General features: G+C 33.0%; 1 protein-coding gene across 1 annotated transcript in view; it reads left to right on the top strand.

Moving 5' to 3' along the window:
* The window catches only part of LOC107455186 (sushi, von Willebrand factor type A, EGF and pentraxin domain-containing protein 1), a 52,783-nt gene that overhangs the window by 22,705 nt on the left and 6,104 nt on the right, over positions 1 to 23,974 (top strand). Inside the window, exons 2-10 of the mRNA XM_043052213.2 lie at positions 6,801 to 6,980; positions 9,552 to 9,755; positions 11,892 to 11,981; positions 13,216 to 13,341; positions 15,351 to 15,518; positions 17,539 to 17,724; positions 20,198 to 20,371; positions 21,935 to 21,988; positions 23,886 to 23,958. Coding sequence (XP_042908147.1) covers positions 6,801 to 6,980; positions 9,552 to 9,755; positions 11,892 to 11,981; positions 13,216 to 13,341; positions 15,351 to 15,518; positions 17,539 to 17,724; positions 20,198 to 20,371; positions 21,935 to 21,988; positions 23,886 to 23,958 — 1,255 coding nt within the window. The remainder of the gene's footprint in view (positions 1 to 6,800; positions 6,981 to 9,551; positions 9,756 to 11,891; positions 11,982 to 13,215; positions 13,342 to 15,350; positions 15,519 to 17,538; positions 17,725 to 20,197; positions 20,372 to 21,934; positions 21,989 to 23,885; positions 23,959 to 23,974) is intronic.

The raw sequence follows: 23,974 nt of genomic DNA, 5'->3' as shown, positions 1-23,974 counted from the left end.
CGGGAGTTCGAATCCGGCCGGTCGAAGAATGGTGTCTGGTGCACGTTAAATCTGTCGGGTCACAAAATCCGTCATGTTCCGATAACAAATCAAGATCTCTGGGGGTACTGAATTAGAGTTTGATCGTTCTCTGGTTCACGTCAAAATTACGATCTGTGGACAAATGAATGGATATATGAATGGCACCGCCCTATAAACGGCGTATGAATGTGGCAGAGGTCGAATTCTTAGCCATAGATGGCACCACTGGAAAGCAAGAACAATCGCTCCCCCCTCTGCCTTAATGGCCGACGGCAACAACAACATCTTAATGAAGAGAAATAGCGTTTAACTTCCAGTTTATATGATTTTCATAGAAATCCGTTTGTTTCCGTAACATTTTCAGGTGCATAACCGTTAACTGTCCAAAAAAAATCAAAATTTTATGCGTTCTAATACTATAAGTCTCCAATTCATAGAAGTATATATGCTGCCACGAAAACCGTTAATCTGCTTATTACCTTGCTAATCTGCAGAGTTACTAGGGTGATCCGTTAAAGGGCAAAATTAAGAGTTTTCCGCAATTTACCTGGGTGATGTGTGAATTAACGATCTCGGTATTATTGAAATTCAAGAGTTTGTTTCTCTCATTCTAAATTAAATTGTTGATTATTTCATTGTAATTATTGACTTGTTTCTTTAGATATTGAACAACAAAAAAATAAAGGCATTTTCTTAATTGTAATAACATTACCGTTTTGCTCTTTGCGTTATAGTTTTTAAAGGGATTTTATTTGTTTATAGTTTTTAAACGGATACGATTAATTCTATCAACTAATGTGTTGATTGTTTGATGGTAGTCAATTGATTTTAATAAATAAATGACATTAGATTAATTTAAGCTTACAGAAACGCTTCCCTTTTTTCTCCCTATAACTTGTGTTTAGCAGGTGATATGCAGATTATCTAGTTAGTTTGTAGATTACGCAGGGGATTAGAGAAATAAAACAGTTTTTTTTGGCACTTTAACGGATCACCTTAGTTACGTGGAGCGTAGTGCTTTTAAAAAGTGCTTAAATATGCTTATTTTCGATTTTCGTTTTATAAAAGTCCTTAAAAGTACTTCTTTCATTGGAGATTTTTAAAAAGTGCTTAATATTATCTTTTCGAAAGTTAGATTTTTTTTTCTTACCATATCTATTTTCGCCTCGTATTATTCAAAAGTGTGGTTTTCACATTGTTCTATTCAATGTTTTCACAATTCATTTTACCACAATCCATTTCGGTGTACCGTCGGCAAGCGCCAATCATTTTACATGTTTAATGAAATATTTGCGAGTCAGCATGTGCAATATACACAGATGGGTTCGGTGAGATTCTCTCATGTGCGACTCAGCTGCATTTCACAAGATATTCTCAGTTTCAGGCTTCGTTTTGCACCCTCTGAAATCGAACCAAAAAATCTTTCGATTTTTTTTATGGTGACTAGTATAGTCGATAAGAAAGTTTCTTGTCAGAAACTAGTTCTTTTATCATGATCATGTAAAGTCTTTGAAAATTATTTTGCGTTTTGTTAATGTACCCTGAGTAACAATTTTACCTCGACTCCAGTTGGGCTCAAAATTGGCTCGTTATCGGTCCTATATGAACTAATACCGATTGACCAATATTGATAGGTCCAGATTTTATAATATTGGTCCTATATAGGACCAATATCGGCCTATACAAACAATATAGGGCGTATGTTGACCGAATAATGACTATAAAATAACGGATGAATCAGACAACTCTATATAGGGCCGATGTGGGTTGTTAAGTGATTGTAAAATATTGGGTGAATAGGACATTTCTATATAGGGCCAATATCGGAAAAATAACAGCCCTTTGAATCCTTATTAAGCCAAGATTCGGGAATATTGGTCCAATGAGGGCCCAAGGTATTTTGCTGCTAGAGTATATAGAGCTTAAAAAAACATTTTTTTTTTTTTGAGTTCTTAAAAAGTACTTAAAAGGTTCTTATTTTTGTTGAAAGATTTGGCTACGCTCCCTGTAGTTAATTTGCGCATAAGCTAAATAATCTGACGAATTTCCACTCTTTAACGGAAAGCGAAAATCGAAGAAGTGAGATGAATAACTGATTCACCCTCTTGGATGTTGATGTCATCTTTATTAAAGCACCAGTGACCCAGAAAGCACCCTCCTTCGCAGCAGCAGCAGGTGTGACGAGGATTTCTTTATTACGTGATACAAAAAATGTCGGAAGTGACTCTTACGTAAATATCGGCACTCCTTCGTTTATCTCCTATTTCAGACAATTTTTTAAAAAAAAGATTTGTTTATAATTCAATGTCGCGGTTACGAAGTATTTCAAAATATGCCACAATAAATCCACGCAATAAGTTGAAAACGAAACCACAGAAAACTAAACTGTGGTACATTTGAATTCGCTCCTCGCTTTAAAAATTTCCTTTCGTGTTTGATTCTGTATTGTATTTTCTGTTTTTTGCTTGATATGTTTTATTTCGTATATATTTTTTACTTAATGTATTCTGTTTTCGTTTCAATTTTTTTAGTGCTCCTCACACTATTGTATTAATATATTTTGCTTTGGCTATATTGATACAATATTAGAAAATACTCCTTTTTGCGGATATAATCGTGTGCGCTGATGAAGAGATTTTTTTTCTTCTTTATTTTTTTTTCCGGATGTTTAATATTTTTTATCTTTTGATAAATAAATAAAAAATTTTAAATATTTTTTAAAAATAATTTTATTTTTAATATTTTTTTCCTCTCTTGTCATCACATCAATCTTTATTATTTTCCATATTTTCTCAATATTTTAACTTCACTNTTTATATATATATATATATATATATAAATGCAGTATTTAACTTTTATAAAATCGTATTAAACATTATTGTTTCTACTTTACGCAAAACTTATAAATGAATATTTAGTAGAAAATGTTTCTAATTATTTTTGGGCGATTTTTTTCTTACAATTATCGTTGTCATTATTAAAAATATATTGATGAATAAAAAAAGTTGAAATTTAAATATTAAAAAAAAAGTAAATAATTTTGAGGAAAACTATTGAAAATTTATTTATATTTTACTCACGTAATTTTACGTTTTACTTACGTAGACTTTTTTGTTAAAATGATTATTCAAAAAGGTTTAATAAAGTTTCTCGTTAGAACCATGTTTATTTTATGTCGAAAAATTCTTCCCTATTTTTATGAAATTGTTGTTTGATATAAATTCCATGTAAACAACCTTCTAATTTCTATAGTTTAATATAATATTCTCTTTGCTGAAATAAAAAAAAATTGGCAGGTAGTCTAATTACATATTCATCATTTGTGCAATTTTAATTTTTTAAATTTAGCTGCGGTATGATTATGTTATTTCATTGCAATAAAAAAAGAACTTGTAATTAAAAAAGAGCGAAATAAATAGTTTTCTCTTTTATCAGCGTCCTGGATTTGAATAACTTGTTTGGCAATGACTATTAAATCTAAATGTTCCTAATGACTATTTAAATGTAAATAATATTCTATGAGCGTGTAACATTTGTTTATATACTATAGTCACGCCCTTTTGTCTTTTAATCAGGTACGCAATTTATACTCTCTATCAATCTCAACGTAATGAAATCTACGAATTGAAGGATAACATTAATTAAATTATATCATATAATGTCAGGTAGTCTATTACGTCAGCTTTACGAAATTAAAATATGTCAACCTACATAATTGGTTATTGAAAAGAATTTTCAAGTCATTAATATTAATTATGAATTCTTTATTAACTTGTTTCGCTGTAAAATTTCTCAACGGCTCACAAATAGAAGTAACTACCATGATTGCTTAAAGATAAAAAATTTTAAAAAAATTTCTTGTATTAAAAAGCTCCAGAATCATTAAGGTTGCCTGTCAGTACTTATGTAAGTGAAAATGCAATCATAAAATCAAAAATTATTAAAGTGTTTCGCTTTTCATTTTGCGCACGCTGCCTATCAAAATTCTGCATCATTACAAAAACGGGAAGTGCTCTGATTTTTTTTTTTTTCTTTCAAAATCTTTAAAAACAGTGTACTTATTACCGTGAATGACCAAAATCAAGAGAATGTTGACTTTCACCGGTGAATGTCAACAATCACATAGTCGCTTTGGTGAACGTCCGAAATATTTGTTATATCCGATTTGATATTAATTTATACGTTGATATTATTAAATTTATTCGTTATTTTAATATCTGCTGAGGATAGATAAGGAGAAACGTATGTGTTCGGAGTACTCGTTAAATGCATAACAGGGCTGTGGCACTTGACCTTAAAAAAATATTGATGTAGCGCATAGCGAGCAAGTGTATAACGGACAGTGGCACATAACTAGACCTAGTAGGGGAGAGAGGGGTACATGTGAACAAATTTTTTTATTTCTTCATTTTTCAAAAAATATCATCAATTTTTCATAGTAAAGAAGTCCANATATTATATTTATTCGATATTTTAATATCTGCTGAGGATAGATTAGGAGAAACGTATGTGTTCGGAGTACTGGTTAAATGCATAACAGGGCTGTGGCACTTGACCTTGAAAAAATATTGATGTAGGGCATAGCGGGCAAATGTATACCGGACAGTGGCACTTAACTAGACCTAGTATATATATTTAGTAATATAGACCTAGTATTTTTTTCTTCTTTTAATCCACAGGAACTAACTTTAAACTAACCGAATTAATCATAGTCGAAGTCGAGCAAATGTTTGCTGCATTACAACTGTGGGCACTAATATCGAAATTGATGGTTTTTGACTTCCACCGGTGAATGTTGTCAATCACATAGTTGACTAAGTAAATGCCCGAGAAATACACTGGAGGACAAAATTAAGAGATGGAATAATTTTCGCACATTTCTTTAAAAATACCGCACAAAACCTGGACAGTTGATTGCCATATATGGTCACTGTAGCGCTATTAGCCCTGAGATAAGTTTCCGTATTCTTCTGGGCGTTGCTAAGCCAGCAGGAGGTATAAAAATCCGCACCGAGCTGTTCATCTCATTCCACTCTTCAACGCAGTTGCAGATTTTAGTACATTTTTTGAATAATCTTGTTATTTCTTACTGGTTTTTAGGTGAAATGAGTGAACATCATCGTTTAGACAAAGGTATGAGGTGGAGAATTGTGGGTAGACTTGAGGCAGGTCAGTCCCAAGCTCAGATTGCTAGGGAATTGGATATAACACCAAGCGTCATTTCCAATTTGTGGAGTCAATTTAAAACTAGTTGGGTTAGTATGCAGACGACCAGGACAAGGTCGCCCGAGAGTTACAACGGCCAATGAAGACCGGTATTTGTTCCTTTCAGCTAAGCGCCAGAAGACGGCTACAGCCACTCAATTGTCTAGGAGCCTCGCGGCTGCTACAGGAACATCAATTTCGAGTAAAACAGTTTCCAGGAGACTCCACGAAAGAGGGCTGTATGCCAGGAAGCCCGTTATTTGCATCCCACTCACTCCCTCCCACAAAAAAGCGCGTGCAGAATGGTGCAGACAACATCAGAATTGGACACAGCTTCAATGGGCTAATGTTCTCTTCACCGATGAGTCCATATTCAGTCTACAACCTGATTCTGGACGGTATTGATATGGAGGGAACCTGGAACCCGATACCATCCCAGCAACAGTATCGAAAGGGACCATTATGCTGGTGGAGGACTCATGATTTGGGAGGGATCATGCAAGATACCCGCACACCGCTCCATGTGTTTGACAATGGTTCCGTGAATAGTGCAGAGGTACAGACAGGAGGTCCTAGAGCCATATGTGCGTCTTTTCAGGGGCGCTGTTGGCCCTAAGTTCATTTTTATGGATGACAATGCGAGACCACATAGAGCTCTGATGGTTGATGAGTATCTGGAAAGCGAGGATATGCAACGAATGGATTGGACAGTCAAATCCCCTGACCTGAGTCCTATTGAACATGCTTGGGATGCTCTTGGGAGAGCTATTGCGATGCGCCAACCTCCCCCGAGAACCATTCTGGAGTTAAAAATTGCTCTGGTGGAAGAATGGGAGGGTCTTCATCGAGTCCTCCTTAACTCCCTTATTAACAGCACGTATACTCGTTGTGCAAGCTGTCTGCCTGTCAGGGGTGACCATACACCATACTAGAGACAACACACAGCGTACAAGCCTCACTTTTATTGTTATCTTTTATCCTTAAGTTCAGACTACATTGGATTTATTGGCAATAGGTCTTGCCAGTGAATGCCACTTTCATTTTTGTTTTTCATACTTTATTATCATGGAATAAGCTATATCCATACCAAATTTCTTATAATTTATTTATGATTATAATAATTATAAATAATTTATTTATGTTCAGTATTTTTTTAGATATTTGGGAAAATGTCTTCCATCTCTTAGTTTTGTCCACCAGTGTATATACTAGGTCTTGTTAAGTACCACTGCCCGGTATACATATGCCTGGTTTGCCCTACATCAATGTTTTTCCAAGGTCAAGTGCCACTGGCCTATTATGTATTTAACCAGTACTCCGAAAACATGCGTTTCCCCTAATCTATCATCTGCAAATATTAAAATATCGAATTAATATAGTAATAGCAACGATTAAATTAATATCAAATCGAATGTATCAACTATTTCGGGCATTCACCAAAGCGAATGTGTGATTGTTGACATTCACCGGTGAAAGTCGAGATTCTCTTGATTTCGGTCATTCATGGTAACATGCTCATAAAACGCCTTCTTTTAACAGTATGTTCATATCAACTGTATTCTTTTTCTTTTTAGGTTTAGATTGTGGTTATCCGGGATCTCCAGCCTTCGGGCGACCCTATCCTCTGAAAGAACTGTATAGACCAGGGGACGCCGTTACATACTCCTGTTCTGTAGGATACTCTCAGCAAGGTCCTCTACAAAGGGTTTGTCTTCGAAATGGGACATGGTCCCCAGGGCTGATGCCCCTTTGCGGTAAGCCTCTTTACACTTCCTCTTAAAACACAGGGAGATTCTTATAGTGTGTGAAACGGTGATCGAATGTCTATATAGTTTGTCTTAAGTAAGAACTCCCAGAGCCATTTGTCTGGAAACGTGGCCGTAACCATGGTAACGAAGTTTAACTATTCCGAGTAGGGGTGTGGGGTTACTGTTTAGGATAGGTTTTGGCTCGGGTCAACGAGAGAAAGGGAATTTTTTTCTTCGGTCTAGAGTGTTAGCCCTAGAGTGAAGAGAAGCTACCCTCCCTGAAATGCGCTGTTCTTGTTTCCATAGCAGCAGACGGCCTCAGACTTTGTGGCGGGGGAGTTCGTACCGTAGACAAACTAGAAAAATGGAGATCACTTTTGATGTTCCTGCATTTTAGTATGCGAAGCATTTTTACGCTTGGGGTAATTGTGCTCCGGAAATCCTAAGTCCAGAAGTTACAAAAAATCATCTATCACATTTATATGTAAAAATTCTTGTATATTTTATTTAAAAAATATTAGAACTAGAATTTATACCTGGCATCTCTATCATTTGTAAATATTTTCTCTGGTAGAATAATAAATGTGATTAGAGATAAAAGTAAACTTACACATAATTATTCATTTAAATTATGCTGCATATAATTCATTTAGAATATCATGTTTTGAAAATTTCGATGATTTAAATTTATAAAGATATTAATTTTTTGAATGATTTTACTTAGGAAATTTTCAGGATTTTTGAGTTGGACTCACAATTACCCCTGTGTTAGTGTCTTAGTATGAATGAAAAATTTAAACTGCTTTTGTCTTAAAATTTCCCCTTACTTATTGGAAATACTTCAGTGCAAAAACGTTTTATAAAATGTCTGGGAACTTACCAAAGAAATAAAATAATCAGGTAGAGTATTAATTGGACAATAAAATCGCTATTTTATTTATACGATGTTCCAAAGCATTAAATAATTTCCGAAAAATAAGAGCAAGTATAGAAAATTGTTCTAAGAAGATTTGAAAATAAAAGAGTTATCGAGCAAAAACTATAATTTGAACTTAATCATAGACTAATGATATAAGTAGACTGCTCTGGCAATGGTAAAAATCACTCTCACTTTGAAACCAACTCCTGTCATTCAGTAGTACGTGAGGTAAAACGAGGAATGATAAGCAATGTTGGCAACATATTTCTATACTTGGCGATTATAGTAGGTAGAAAAATGCTTAAATATTTTTTTTAATATTTTTTATTTCCAATGTCCACCTGTGTTAACATTTCGTCTACACTGGCATTTACTGGGCAGACTTGTTGGCCACTCTTTCAGGGGCACTATATTAGGTGAGTCAACGTTGCTCCTACAGTAAGGACAGATAGTACAGAGAATGAAACAACATCCATGCCTTGCCCGGGATTCGAACCCAGAACCTTTCTGATGCAAGACCAGTTCCCTGACCCTAATACAGTCCGGTTGGCATGCTTAAATGTCATAGTTCAAGAAATTTGTTATTTGCAAATATGTGCACAGGAAATACGTTTCATTATTATTTTTAATATTTAANGCACCATATTAGGTGGGTCAACGTTGCTCCTACAGTAAGGACAGATAGTACAGAGAATGAAACAACATCCAGCCTTGCCCGGGATTCGAACCCAGAACCTTTCTGATTCAAGACCAGTTTCCTGACCCTTATACAGTCCGGTTGGCATGCTTAAATGTCATAGTTCAAGAAATTTGTTATTTGCAAATATGTGCACAGGAAATACGTTTCATTATTATTTTTAATATTTAATAATGTAAAGTCAGATAACCTGGTTACTGGTAGTAAAAATTGATTTTTACATTGCGTATTATCTACAGCTAAATTAAATAGAATTGTTTAACAAATTCTTCTAACAATTAAATTATAGAGTGGGCGTTAAGTGCACACGCGTATTCTCAGAAACATCTGGTTCATCCCAACCATGATAAACTAAATTCAACATCTTATGGAGATGCTTTGTAGGTACTACTACATTTGTCAACTGCAGAGTATCCGAATGTTGGGTACTTAGAATAATCCGGCTTTTGAATGCACGCAAAAAAAACTTTTTCTTATGAGAAAATACCTTATTTAAAGTTTTAACGGAATAAGTTAAATAAAAAGTGTATGAAAATAATAATATATGGTAAATAATAACATAATATATGAAAAATATATGGATGTATAAAAATGTATGAATACATAATATATAAAAATATAGGGATATATAAAAATATATGAATATATAAAACTATATGAAAAATATTAGGAATAATAATTTTAAAGAGAGCATTTGAAGTGTTTAAATTTTTTTTCTGATACAATGTTTTTTTCTTAAGCATTTGTGGGAAAATTCAACTACCTTGAGTGAAGCTTTTGATAAAAAATTTTCTTTAACTGTGTTGACTGTTTCAATCGAAACAACTGTAACAATTATTTGAAGCTCGATGTTTTAGTGTTTTAGTTACTGTGCTTCTCCTTTACATTCTTTTTACTTTACAAAGCCTCTTAAACACAGAACTAAGCATCCCATACATTATTGCTTCTTTTTCTTTAATAGATCGCAGCTTGTCCACAGTGGATCAACAAGCATCTTCTCGACAAACTCTCAGTTTATATCCTGCCAACAAATCAATCGATGGTGATCCCAACACATGTGCCTATACAGACAAACTGAGACCACGATGGATTCGGCTGGACATGAAAATAAATTACAGGGTCAAAGCTATCGCTCTCACTGTACCACAAGGGATCTACTCACAAGGTTAGTAGATATTATTCTGATTGAATAAGGCAATTGAAGTTAAAATGGTTATATGTGAGTTCCATGTGACACAGAGCCAATGGAGCGTGCGTTGAATCGTTAAAGCGGTGAGAAACTGTAAAAGTTTAAAAAGTTTAATGAGTTATAATCGTTAAGGAGAGGTATTCCGTCATCCTCTCTCACTTTTATAAACAAACGAATTAGAGTTAGTAAAAATGCTTAAAAACAAACTTTGGCAATATAGGTTAAGTTACCTAAACTTTTATTTATAACGGAAAATAGTTTTTAGCACTTTGCCAACTGTATTTTTTACGGTAACTTTTTCGAAATTGGGTACTTTCAACTCGAGAAAAAGAGAAGCGATTATGCCTAACCATGTAATTTAAATCATATTTAATTGAATACCGGAGGAGACGTCACGTGTGTGTATCGAACCTTATTGGCTTCTAAATCGACGTATTACAAAATTTACTTACAATGACGTCAGTTACAGGTATCCAATGGGATGCCTGCAAGTGACGTAGTGTAGTATCTCGATATTGATTGGTTGTTGAAACGTTATAGTATCAGTTAACGTTATCAACAGTTCTTTACATTCTATTCCGAGTAAGCTAAGCCCGTCAAGTATCAATTCTCTTAAGTACACATTCTAAATTCTTTCACAAAGATTCTTTCACTATATATTTACACAGAGACTTAGCACAAAGACAGACACGAAGCCATGTGGAACATAAACTAATTATGCTTCGAAGTTGCCAGGCATACAAAACAAACATATATCAAGGTTACAATAAGATACGTAAACACATTATAAATCTAAGTTAAGTAAAAGAAGTAGACGAAAACGAATTATATTTCTACTAATTCTATGTGCGAAACGGCTCTGTATTTATTTAAATTATCGCTAATTAACATTCTAACTTATGCAAATAAACTTAGCTCAACTTTATTACACCATTTTGCGGATAAAGATTAGCTGACGTCATAGGTCACATGTGTTGGGTATGGGAGGTCTTCTTCTTGAAGTGCAAGTACCCAATTGAGAATCTGATTGATGCAATTTTAAAAAATAGACAACCCAAATTCACTAAAAGTATTCAAAATGTTTTAATTAGTCGAATAATATAATTTACATCGAATAAAATAATGAAATATGAAAAAAAGAATTATTAAAAATAGAAAATTGTGATGTGAACGTGAACTGTTCAGGAAGTCGGCAGGCCAAACAATTATTTACATTTCAAAAGTTGAAAAAATTTAAAGCGGTTTCCACTGGTTAAGTGTAATGTGCCATTGTTATTATTTCATTACTTTCAATCATTGGAATTGTTATATTAATTTTAAGAAAATTAAATAATTCAAACTACAACAACGAAAGAACAAAACAATTTTTTTAAATGAAAATAATTACGATTTCTCACTTCTTTATTATAAAATCTTGTTTTTTTTAAAAATTAGAAGATAAAATATTAGCTTTTTTAAAAAATTGGAATTTATGCTAAGAGATAGCACATTTTTAAATTTTACGTACCCGGTTCAGTCTGTTAAAGGCGTTCAGAATCTTTTAACTAAAAAGAGTTCAGAGTCTTTTTAACGTTATGTTTCTCTTTCAAGAACAAAAGATAGAGTAAAAATTACAGCACCAATTCGTTAAAAAATCAATTCTCTTTTATACGGATACACAACCAATACAATTCTCTTTCATACTATTCACACGGAAAATCACTATAACTCTTTAAAGGCGTTCTAAGTATTTTTAACTTAAAGAAGTTCAGATTCTTTTTAACATAATGTTTCACTATCAAGAACAAAAGATAGAGTAAAAATTGCAACACCAATTCATTAAAAAAATCGTCTGCAATTTAATAAATATAAAAGTTGTTTTCTGATATACAAATTAATATAAAATCGTTTTCTCTAAATTAATCAATTAAATTGTCTGCATAAAAAAATCGTCTGCTTTAAGTACTGGGAACCATTGCTGTATACATTGTCTCAAGACTATTTAAAATTGAACCCTTCCATCTATATTCTTAATATTTTAATGCCAGTTCATATTATTAAATGGGACTGTTGTCTAGTTTAATATCAGTTTATGTATAATTAAAATGCTAGTCTTTTGAATGTCTTTCTCAGATGCAGCTCAGATGACTATTTATGCAATCAGTGTGCGAGATTCAACAACGGCATCTTACCATAAATGCGCTTCTTTCAATGGAAAATTCGGTAAGTTCTGTAGAACGATTAATTAACATTAGAATTCTATATGTAAATCGCTTAGAACAATCGCACCCCCAATGCCTTAAATGGCCTACGACAGCAACATATGTAAATCGTTAACTTTACTGTCGTATCTAACGTTCTACACAACAAGACTAAATATTAAATAATGTTCTGTGAGTTTTGTAAATAAACTTGTTGATAATAAACTCGGCAAATGTTAATAATTTTTATAAAAACCACGGAAATTTAAATGTTATATTTAAAATTCGACCTTTTTATTAATTTACACTTTCAATTATTCATTATAATATATAATTACCTTCCGCAAATCTAGTTCTGCTAATCTAAAAATATCTCCCTCACCTATATTTACACTTCAATTTCATATTTTGTAATCTGGCAACTTAGTTACTCTTTCTCCTGTTTTATATGTTCTTATTTGTGTTTTATTTTGTATTTTTCTTGAATTTTTGTGTTTTTTGCTTGTTTTATTTTTCGAATAAGTTTCTTCTTCTTTTTGTTTCTTAGTGCTCTTCTCACAATTGTATTGAAATATATTTAGCTTTGGTCATATTAATACAATATTAGAAAGTACTATTTTTAAGATATAATCGTGTGAGTTGACAACAAGGTTATATCTTTTTAATTTTTTAATTTCTGTTTTTTTTTCAATTTTAATTATTTTTTATAGTAATTTTTTTCTTATTTTTAAAAATTGTTTTTCCTTTATTTTATTTTTCTTATTTCATTTGTATTTTTGTCTCATAATGTGAGTGCTAATTACTTGCAGTTTATGTGCACTTAATAAAACTTAATAATTCTTATATATAGTCTAAACTAAATATGAAAATATCGTCTGAACAAATTAATTAACATATTTAAAGTCAATCTCTATCTTCGAACCACTAAACTTACACATTAGTGTAGATGATAATCCGATCACTGGATGACAAGTTAATGGTCTTTTTTTTTTTTTGCATTGTTCATTTGGTACATTAGTTAAATAGATATTGTCCCTCTTGAATCAATAAAATTTACTTGCTCATAATCGACAGTTTTTTAAGAAATCTGGAGGGAAAAAAAAGGCTCAGTAACTAATTTTTAGAACTAATCACTAATCACATAAGTATTTCTTAATTATTAAAAATTAGTTTTTCATGTTTTCAAAATTGTTTAATAAAAGATGTTATTTATAAAAAATACTATTTCTAACTAGTACCATATTTTTTGTTCCTAGCGGCGACTACATTAAAGCTTACTTGTGCTGGAGGGGACGTTGAAGGACGGTACATCCATGTTGAAGACAACAGACACCGTGTAGACTATTTCAGCCTATGCGAAATCCAAGTGTACGTCAACAAAGGTATGGATTAAGTTACAAATATTTATTATAAAGCAAAGCCTATTTGTGGGATACTTTACTAGTATCCTAAAGTATAAATATTCGTAAGTGGTGTATTTTGAAAGCATCTTAAGGTAAAGCCCAATTACTTTACAAGTATCTTAAAGAAAAGCCAGTACTTTACAAATACAATATCCGAAGGTATAAAATACCACACAAAGGACAAAGTATCCTTAATATAACCAGTACACGAAGTTATTCTTAATATCACCAGTACCCGAAGTACGTTTAGTAAGAGACATGCACCAGTTTGAAAGTACACTCATGAACAAAAAAATTAGCGCACCAAGCAGGAGTCGACAAAATGAAACAAAATCTCACATACGTAATGACTACTTTGATATAAGTAAATGATTAGAAAATAAAAGATTATTGTTTTTCTTTGATTTTCTAATCATTTACTTATATCAAAGTAGTCATTACGTATGTAAAATTTCGTTTCATTTTGACGACTCCTGCTTGGTGCGCTAATTTTTTTGTCCATGAGTGTATAAAGTAAAATCCTAATGCATTTGATAATAGGGATATTTTGCATATTTACATTTGATTCTATACACTCCTGTACATAAGATTATAAGTGATTGCGCATGCGCATGAGACGCGATGGCTCAGGGGATAGAGCGTTCGCTTTCCAATGAAGTAAACCGGGTCCGAATCCCAGCAATGACTGGTCGATACGAATTCCGCATCCGGCTTGCACCGACCTCAGTGCTGACATGAAATATCCTCAGTGTTAGACGGATCACGGGTTTGAGTCCCCTTGTCGTCAGCCCAACCGTGGGAGGTTTCCGTGGTCTTCCTCTCTAAGTAAAGCAAATACGGGTTAGTTCCATCAAAAAAGTCCACCACGAAGGCGAATTTCTCTCAATACTCGATCCAGAAGTTCCCTTATCTTCTGGATTGGGTTCAAAATTTCAAGGCTACGGAGTTGAACATTGTTGTAGTCGTAAACCCAAAATTGGGTCGGCTGTTCAACGACGGTTACAATATTATAATAATATTGGAGTGAGACTTTGTCAATTCTGTTAAAATGCGTGAGAAAATATCAAACTTAAGCAAGTGAAAATAAGCGATAGCGTAAAAATCCATAAGTTAAGGACACTAGCGTAGTGGAATATCGTTTGAGCTGTGAGATAAAAATTGAGATAAAGAAACTTTGTTTTTGTGCCATAAAAGAAAAATCTTAAACTATTTTAACTAAAGGTTAATTTTTTAATGATAAAAAAAAGCCTTTTAATTTTTTTATTGAAAAATATGGTATTTTACGTTACGAGAGAAAATAAATTGTAAAAAAAAAAATACATAAAATTATTACATAAATATCTGTGCAAAAACGACAGGAGGTCAATTTCCCTTTAATGAGCCCTGATTGAATTTGATTTCAGACGCATTATTTGTAACTATACAGTCTGTGGCCAAATTATTAGACGCATTATAAGATTCTATGTAAAATCTTAATTATCAGGTGATACTCTATACAGCTTTATTGTTTTTGCGTGATTGAAACCGGTTTGCACTTGTTTACGTTCCTGTATCAATTGGTTAACATTGTAATGCAATACGTTAAAAATAAATGCAGTTAGGAAGTATCTGAAAAATCTCCTGTATATGAACCTATTACATACATGCTTACACATAAAAGTATTGCCTATAAACTCGTGAAAAACACGTCATTATTAAAATACTGCAGTGGGTCTAATAATTTGGTCTAATTATTATAATATATTAAATGTAATACCTGATATAATAAATATTCTATATTTATATAATATATTGTCTAATTTGTCCAATCATCGAATTTATATTATTATATCGTCTCATTTAACACATTGAGGTAAACAAGTGCAAACCGGTTTGAGTCGCGTCAAAGCAATTCACCTGATAATTAAGGTTTCACTTAGAATTTTATTGTGAGGTCTAATAATTTGGCCTGGTACTGTACGAGAAGAACTAAACCATAAGTTTTTCAGGTATCTATGAATGTGGTGAAGCTGAACGTCCAGCTCATTCCTACTCTGTAAAAACCGAGACGGGCGCAGTTCTCTATCGTTGCATCTATGGATATCGACTGGTGGGGCCCACCACCAGGGTCTGCATGTCAAATGGACAGTGGTCACTCTACCCTCCTACCTGCATAGGTTAGATAATCTTATTCATATCAAGATAAAATTTAAATTTCATTTAAGTATCAGAAAACCTGAACAGCTCCTTTCAGAATTTTTTTTTCCTTTGATAGTTTTCAATAGAAGGGATAACATAACACAGATCTAAACTTTAAGCATTGATAACAGTTAAGTTTAAATTTAATTCCCTGTAAAAAAAAAATAAAAGAAGCATTTTAATTAAATTCATAATTCTGCCTACTTACAAGAACTAATAAAATTATTTTTAAAAAAATTTGCAAACATCTTTAAAAAAAATTTTTTTTTTCAACCAAAACGGTCAATTGGAGGCATTCAGAAAAAAAATTTTTTTCCATTCCTTTTTAGATGTTTACCAATACAAATTAGAGTATAAATTTTAAGTAGAACGGTTATTTAAATAGTGTCCTTAAGAAATGTCTGCAATCGATAATATTTATATAATTATAAGTTATAATTATAATAAATTATAATAATAATAATAAAAAGAAATTATAATAAAAATGAAAAGTTATATTTTGATGAGTGAAAGGTTAATAGGAAAAGGAAATTGTGTTTTGAAGCAAGTTGTTATTATATAAAAATATTTTTTTAAATAAGTATCTTAAGCCTATTTATCCCTCCTTACAATAATTCAAGTATTTATACGTTTTTTTATGTTTTTAATGGAATATTGTTTCAACAAAACAGTATTTTCTTACGCGTGAAATATACGATTGTCCAAGTTATATAATGTACGCAACACGGATAGATTTTCCTCAAAACTTATTGTTTAAGATAATCTGAAAACCTCAAATTCAATGCATTAAATTTGTCTTAATTATATTTAAATAAGAAATTATATTACATAAGTAACAATTATTTAGTGCATATGACGTAAATATCTATTGAATTCAAAATTAGCTGCTGTCAGGGCTTTATATATTATAAAATTAGCTGCTGCTTTGGGGCCAGGATAGCCTGGTTGGCAGGGCGTTGGACTCACGTTCGTGAGAACGGGTGTTCGAATCCAGCCGGGCGAAGATTCCCCGTGTAGTGAATGGCGACTAGTGCAAGTTAAATCTATCGGGTCACAAGGTCCTCCATATTCCCATAACAAATTATACGTCTGGGGATACTGAATTGGAGATTGATCGTTCTCTTTTGACCTGAACCAGCTGGTTCAGGTCAAAATTTTGATCTGTGGATGAATAAATGGATGTATGAATGTGTCCGTCCTATAAGCGGATGTGACGTATGCATGTGGCAGAAGTCGAATTCTTGGCCATAAATGGCGCCACTGGAGAACCAGAACAATCTCATCCCCTTGCTTTAGTGGCCTCCCAACTAGAACGAATCTTAAGAATTTCTTTAAAAAAAATCTTAAGAATATCTTAAGTNAAGCTTCCTAAAACCATTCAACATATTTCTTTTTTTTATGTTTCTTTTATAAATTTTCTAGAAAATAAATCATAATCATATTTTAGATATTAAATTGTTTTAAAAAAAAAATTTTTTCTTCAACAGCTGCTGCTTTGCTGTTAACGTTATTATTCCAAACTTTTGAGAAGTGTTAATTTATTTCTTTGTTTATCGTTAACGAATCACGCTTTAAAATCAATATGAGTCCAGAATTACTTCATTTTTTCCTAAAGAGTCGTTTTTAATTTCAGAGATAACGTGTCATCCATTAGAAACAATCGGATAACATATTATCATTTTAAAGCCTAGAAATTTAATGTTATGATCCAACACCTTCCAGAAGACAGAAGGCCTCAGCACGGATCAATTTAGTAGTCCGACGTAACGAACATAAACTGCGCAGTGGATGAAAAATTAGAAAGATGTCACTACGTTTGGGCTACCATGCTGCGCAGTGGTAAATACGAAAGATGTCATTACGTTTGGACTACTAAAGGGTCAAATTTCTTATTAATGGTAATCCGTGCTGAGGCCTCCTCTTTTCTAGGAGTTATTGTACGATCACGGATTCCAGAATTACTTCGTTTTTACTCATAGGAGTCGTTTTTTATTTCAGAAATAATCTGCCATCCATTAGAAGCTATCGAACATGGCCGTATTTTGTACATGGGCCGAAAGACGAATTCTCTTACATTGGGAACCATTGCCAATGCTACATGTAATTATGGTTACAGATTATCTGGTAGTCCGCTGGTGTGCACTGAAGATGGACGATGGAGTGAAGGACAACTACTTTGCCTGCGTAAGACTAAATCATTCCTCGGTTTATTGAGTATAGTTTGTCTATGGTAAGAACTCCCTACGCCACAAAGTCTGAGATCGTCTGCTGCTATGGAAACAAGAATAGCGCATTTCAGGGAGGGTAGCTTCACTTCACTTTAGGGTTAATACAATAGACGGAAGAAAAAGATTCCCTTTCTCTTGCCTGCTAGAGCGAAACCCTGTCATAAGACATGACCCCATACCCCTGCTTGAAATAGTTATACGTACCTCGTTACCATAGTCACCGCCACGAGTCCAGACGAATGGCTGGTTTTTACTTTAGATAAACTATATAATTTTCAAATTCGAGTGGATGGTTGACTGAAAGTAAACAATAACAAGCTTCCTAAAACCGGAAGAAATTTAGAAAACTTCCGGTGTATAACTCCGCTTATGTTATGCTTACGAGGCGATGTGTGAGGAGGTTTAATATTCCAGGAAGTTTCATTACTGTGATTTGTGTTTAAATGTAAGCGTAATTTTAGAATTTATAAGGGTATTATGTAATTTATAAATTCTAGCAGGTCGTAAACCTATAGGTTCGTTGTATATAACAAATTTAACGAAATTAATATCACAGCATAAATAAAGTGTAAGGTTAACCATGTTTTGAGTGTTATCCCTTATTTGGCTATATCTGTGTAAAATAGCATCGTTTATTATTTTATGAGTAGCCTCATGGCAAGCTTGTAGAGTCTTTAGAATTCATTTGTTGTTTGTTTCGTTGAAAATTAGATTGGAAGAACGTGTTATATTGAAAACACTACAAGCATAATAATATCGGATGGTGCGTTTTTTTTCAAGTTCAGACGTAAAAATCAGTCGGAAGTAGTAACCCGAAACTCTTACGACGAAATTTAACCCCTAGCGCCATCTGCGCTTAGTTTTGCACGGTCAACCATCCATGCCGGCTGTCCAAAAAAGGACTCGCAGTTTTGACCAATCAAAGAGAATAGAATCGCTCAGTTTGTTACTTTCTAGTTAGTTAACGAGGTATTTTACTAGCTAAGCTTCAAATTTTTTTCAAAGCTTGCAGCAGTTTAATTGAGAAAAACTATAAAATAGTGTTTCCAATGATTATTTGCAGCAGCGACGAGAAAAAATCTAAAAGCCACTTTTACAGACGTCCTTATTAACATTTCAGTTTCATGTTAAGCATGCAACTCAAAACATTGTCTTATAATTTTTCGATTAGTAGCTCCATCTGTTACTAAATTAAATAACTGTTTTGAACCAACTGAGAAAAAAGTATAAAATAGTTTGTTTTTTTTCGAAACAACCATTCTTTAAAATACCAACGCTTTCCTAACCAACTCATCATCATATCTGGCTAGACAGCCCAGGGTGGGCCAGTGCCTACCTTTGAATTCGAATCCACTCCTCTCTACTTTTGACACTTGTTCGCCAGTTTTTCTCCTTTAGAGTAAGGAAATCAGTCTCAACTAAATCCAGCCATCTCAGCCTGGGTCTACCTCTTTTCCTGTTCGTTAGGGGTTTGTGTAATCGGATTTTCTTCAAATTTGAGTCATCATTCCTTCTGAAAATGTGAGCTGCCCAGTTCATTCGATGTATTTTAATGAATTTCACAATATCTGGCTCTCTGTAGATTTTATGCAGTTCAGTATTATATCGTCTTCTCCAGGAATTATTTATTTTTATCCCACCAAGGATGGCCCTCAAAACTTTTCTCTCAAAAATGGCAATTTTATTTCACCAGGTTCCAGGTCTCAGAGCCATAGGTAAGTATTGGCCTAATTAATGTTTTATAGAGTAAAAGTTTTGTATTTTTTGATAAAAGAGAGGATTTGAAAAAACGTTTTTAACCATAAAAAGCTTTATTTGAACAAATTAGACGACTCCGAATCTCATTGTCTATGTTATTGTCGGCAGTAACTATTGAACCAAGGTAAGTAAAATTCTGAACAGTCTGAAACCTGTGGGAACCAATCTCCAGATAGGATTCAGTAAAATTTAATTTAGCAAGTACAGGCATGTATTTGGTCTTATCGGTATTGATGATTAGTCCCATATCCCTAGCAGCAAGCTCTAAAGAAATTCCTAACCAACTAAATGGGGTTATATTTCCCAGACCGTGGCTACCCCCTATATTGGTCAAAAATCCAAACCCAATGAAAAAAAGTTATGTTTATTCAGAGAAAGCACGTTTTTGTGCCTGATTGTGTAACTTAAAATATCGTCTGCACTAATTATTGGAGGTCACCCTCTCGAGCCATTAAGAATGAGTCCTAGAACGTGAAGGTCCGCGATCATTAAATCAAAAATTATTTAGGGTGGTCCTTTCTTTGAGCTCTGCACATTACTTCTGCATTATTTTACAATTGCCTCTCACAAAATTCAAACTAGAAAAAAGTGACTGATTTGAAACTCTATTTTGAAAACTTACAAAATGAATTAAAATTGTTGTTTTCTTTATCGGTTGCATTTTATTTTAGCCATAGACTGCGGAGTTCCTTCCGTGAGTAGTGAGTCAGAGCAGTACATTCTATTAAATGAAAGCACACATTATGGCAGCGTAGCGATTCTGAAATGTAGAGACTTGGAGGACACCATTACCTGTCGAGAAGATGGAACGTGGTCTTTACCGCAAATAGAATGTGATGACCAAAGTTAGTTTACGAAATAACTCTTCTTTTTCTTTTTAAACAGGTTGAAAAATACTAATTTTATTTTTAAAAAATTTAGAACCTAGAACTATTTATTATCACTATTACTACTAACTACTATTGACTACAATTAGTACTTTTTATCTTCATCAGCTCACACGATTACACAAAAAGGAGTGCTGATATAATCGTGTGAGCAGATGAAGAAATACATCTTTTCATTATTTTGTTTTCCGTCTTTTTAACATATTTTTTTTAAATAATTTATTTTAACGAAATATTTATTAAAAATATTTCGTTTTAATAATTTTCTTTCGCTTTTTATTAATCTTTATTATTTTCCATATTTTCTCTATATTTTTAACTTATTTTATGATTTCTATATACTTGCAGCTTATGCACAGCAAATGAAACTTATTAATTTTCTTCGTTTTCCTCGCTTTTGTTTTTGTTTTTATATACATACTATATATATATTTTGCCATGTGAAATTGCATACTTTGAAATTATGTAAAAAATTATATACCTTTACAATTCCAACTTTTTCTCACTATTATTAAATAAAACAATAAAAAATAATAAACATATACTAAAATTAATTTTTTGCATAGAATTAATTATCTTTGGATAAACGAATTTTATAAGCGTGTGCAGAAATTTTTCAATTCCCTTAAAAAGTTCTCGAGCTATGGCGAAATACGCAAAAAGTGATATCAATATTAAGAGGTTCTAACTTTGGACTGCTGTCCTCATAAAACTATGAGGACCATATTTCCCAGATTGCTCAGAAACTTGAATTCGTCAATTTTTTTTCTTAAATCAGCGAAAGTACGTTTTTGTGTCTGATTTCGTAACTTAAAATATTGTCTACACTAATAAATTAGCATATCTGAGGTCACCCCTTGAATTAAGAGTGAGTCTTAGAACGTGAAGATCCGATCACTAGAGCAAAAAATATTCAGGGTGGTTCATTTTTTTATTTTGCGCACTGTACGTGGATATAAAGTAACTTAAAGAAAATCTTTACAGTAATAATTTAAAACTTATAATTAAAACAAAGATGGAATTTTTTTTTCCCAATGCCCACCTGGAGAATAACCTTTCGTCATCTGAAGGGCAGATTTGTTGGCCACTCTTTCAGGGGTACCCTATTAGGTGGGTCAACGTTGCTCCCACACTAAGGACATATAGTACAGAGAGGGAAAGAACATCCATGCCTTATCCGGGATTCGAACCCAGAACCTTTCTGATACAAGGTCAGTTCCCTTAACCCTACCTTTTTTTTAAAAAAATTGGTGCTTTTTTTTCTGTTTGTGGGGATAGTGAGTAGTTATCGACTATGTCAACCTTCATCTATGAAAATATACCTCAACATAGATTAGAGTTAACATGTCTTATATACTAGTGAATTGGGATTGTATTTTTTAGTGGTAGATACACTACACTGTTTTAGTTATTTTCTGGTTCATTCGCGACCTATCTGCATAATTTTACGAACATTTCTGCATAATTTATAGAAATATTGCAAATAACTAGTTAAAAAAAAATTTCTTCTTATTTTCTTAGGTGGTTTATCGAAGCTTGGATTGGTGAATGAAGAACAAAACGACGTGCCAACGGGTGACGATATTTATTCTATATATTAATGAACTTCATATATTGTCTCTTCTCATTATCTCTTTTTTTTTCGCTCATAAAGATACAGATTTGCTTTTATTATTCATTTTTTGAAATATTATTACAGTGATAAAGATGATACATTCGTATAATGGTTAAGATAACTATAAAATTATTAGTAATCGTATCATTTTATAAAATGACTTGGAATATTTCTATATCGGTACCTTTTAGCATCTAACTGCTATCAAAAAGGCACAACTAGTTATATCAGGTAATCAAACAGGTTTTGATATTTATCCTTTCTTTCTCATTTGTTATTCGTCAGATTTCGATAGAAATTTTCGTTTTTGTATTAGCGTTCCTTTAATGCAAATACTTTTTTTTTTATATATATATACAAACGATGTACCGGGAATCCGACAATTATCCAGTACCCAGCCTACTCGGACAGATTTTCCTTACCTGGATCCGGTAAAAGAGCTTTATTAACCGCTAGCGGGTGCTGGGACCCGGTTTATAGTCTCAAGACTCGATACCAGGACACTGCCAATTTTCCCGTTATCCATACTGGGTGAAAAAAAAGTAATTTTAGAAAAAAACAAGCATCTCCAACAAACAAACATTTTCTCATATTTTAAAGCTAACTCATTTTTACGCTTTAAAAGCAAATGCAAACTTTAATAAACAACATTATTATTTATTTAAAATAGCTTTATCGTTCATAATTGGTAATTTTTTCCCCCGCATAATTATATCAGTTGGGATCATTCTTACAGACGCTAAATTTTGTTCATCGCTACGACTTTTCATGACGCCAACAGAAGTGTCTTTTCCGCACCTAGAAAATGACACTGAGTAAAATTGAAAACGTTTGTGAAAAATCATGTATTTTCGATAACAATTTTGAAGTCTATGTAGGTAATCTCTAAGAGCGATCCATCTCTATCAGCGACCGTTTTACTGTGGAGCGGAGAGTGGTCGCTCCATAGAGGTTTCACTGTATTTATTTCTTTTTTTCTGTTTTTGCCCGATATTCTTAATATCTCAAATCTCTATTCATGTTCAACTAAAATTTAATACAATTATAACTCATAAAACTTAATAACCTATTTCACGAATCATAATTATTGGTTATACCCTGCTATAATTATTTCTCACCGTTCTCAAAATCCTCTCNTATCTGGAATGTCAGTTTATCCGAGGGGGATGCGCCTTTTAAATGAATCAAATATGACGTTTGCCAGTTCCACAATCAAGCCAAAGATTTACAGAGGTTTCTGCACAGAAATCTGAGAGGGGTTTTCCATTTAGGAAGATGTTCATAATTGCGCTTACGCTTGTTTAAGTTCAGAACGTAATGTATTTTTTTGTAAGTTCATTGCTAAAAAGTCCCTTTCAACAGCTGCAGTACTCCCAGATGTAGAAATCATCAATTGTAATAACCAAGATTGAAAATGTATCACGAACATTAACAGGAAAATGGCCGTCCGCGCGGACGTCGGATTCGAGAAATTTGTTGTCCGCGGAGAATTTTTGACCGCCGAGGACGGGCGGACGGGCAGTTTTTCGAGGCCTGCAATGGAGCGGCCAAGTCCTGGGCTATATGATTAAGGGTTTTCATAACCTAGGTACATGCTCAGGGCTTGGAGGAAAGGAAAGAAAAGCCCTGCAATGGAGGTAAACCTCTAAGAACGACCAACCTCCATCAACGACCATTTTACTGTGGAACGGAGAGTGGTCGTTCCCGAGAGGTTTAACTATATTACGTTAATAGTTTTTGATTAATTTTTTTTTTAAATTCCTTTTTGTTTTTTGTCCAACTATTTTATTTAAAAAAAAAATACTCAAGTAAATTTATTACTCAAAATGTAATAATTTTTTTCTTTCCTCTTACCAGGTATTGTTATTGGAATGGCCATTTTTGTGTTTTTGCTTTTATTGCTAGTTATTTTGATTCTTTTGATAAAAAGGTAAGGCTTTATTTTT

This window comes from Parasteatoda tepidariorum, chromosome 7, assembly GCF_043381705.1.
Source record: "Parasteatoda tepidariorum isolate YZ-2023 chromosome 7, CAS_Ptep_4.0, whole genome shotgun sequence".
Lineage (NCBI taxonomy): Eukaryota > Metazoa > Arthropoda > Arachnida > Araneae > Theridiidae > Parasteatoda > Parasteatoda tepidariorum.
The sequence above is the reverse complement of the archived record's forward strand: the minus strand, read 5'-3'. Positions and strand labels throughout refer to the sequence as shown.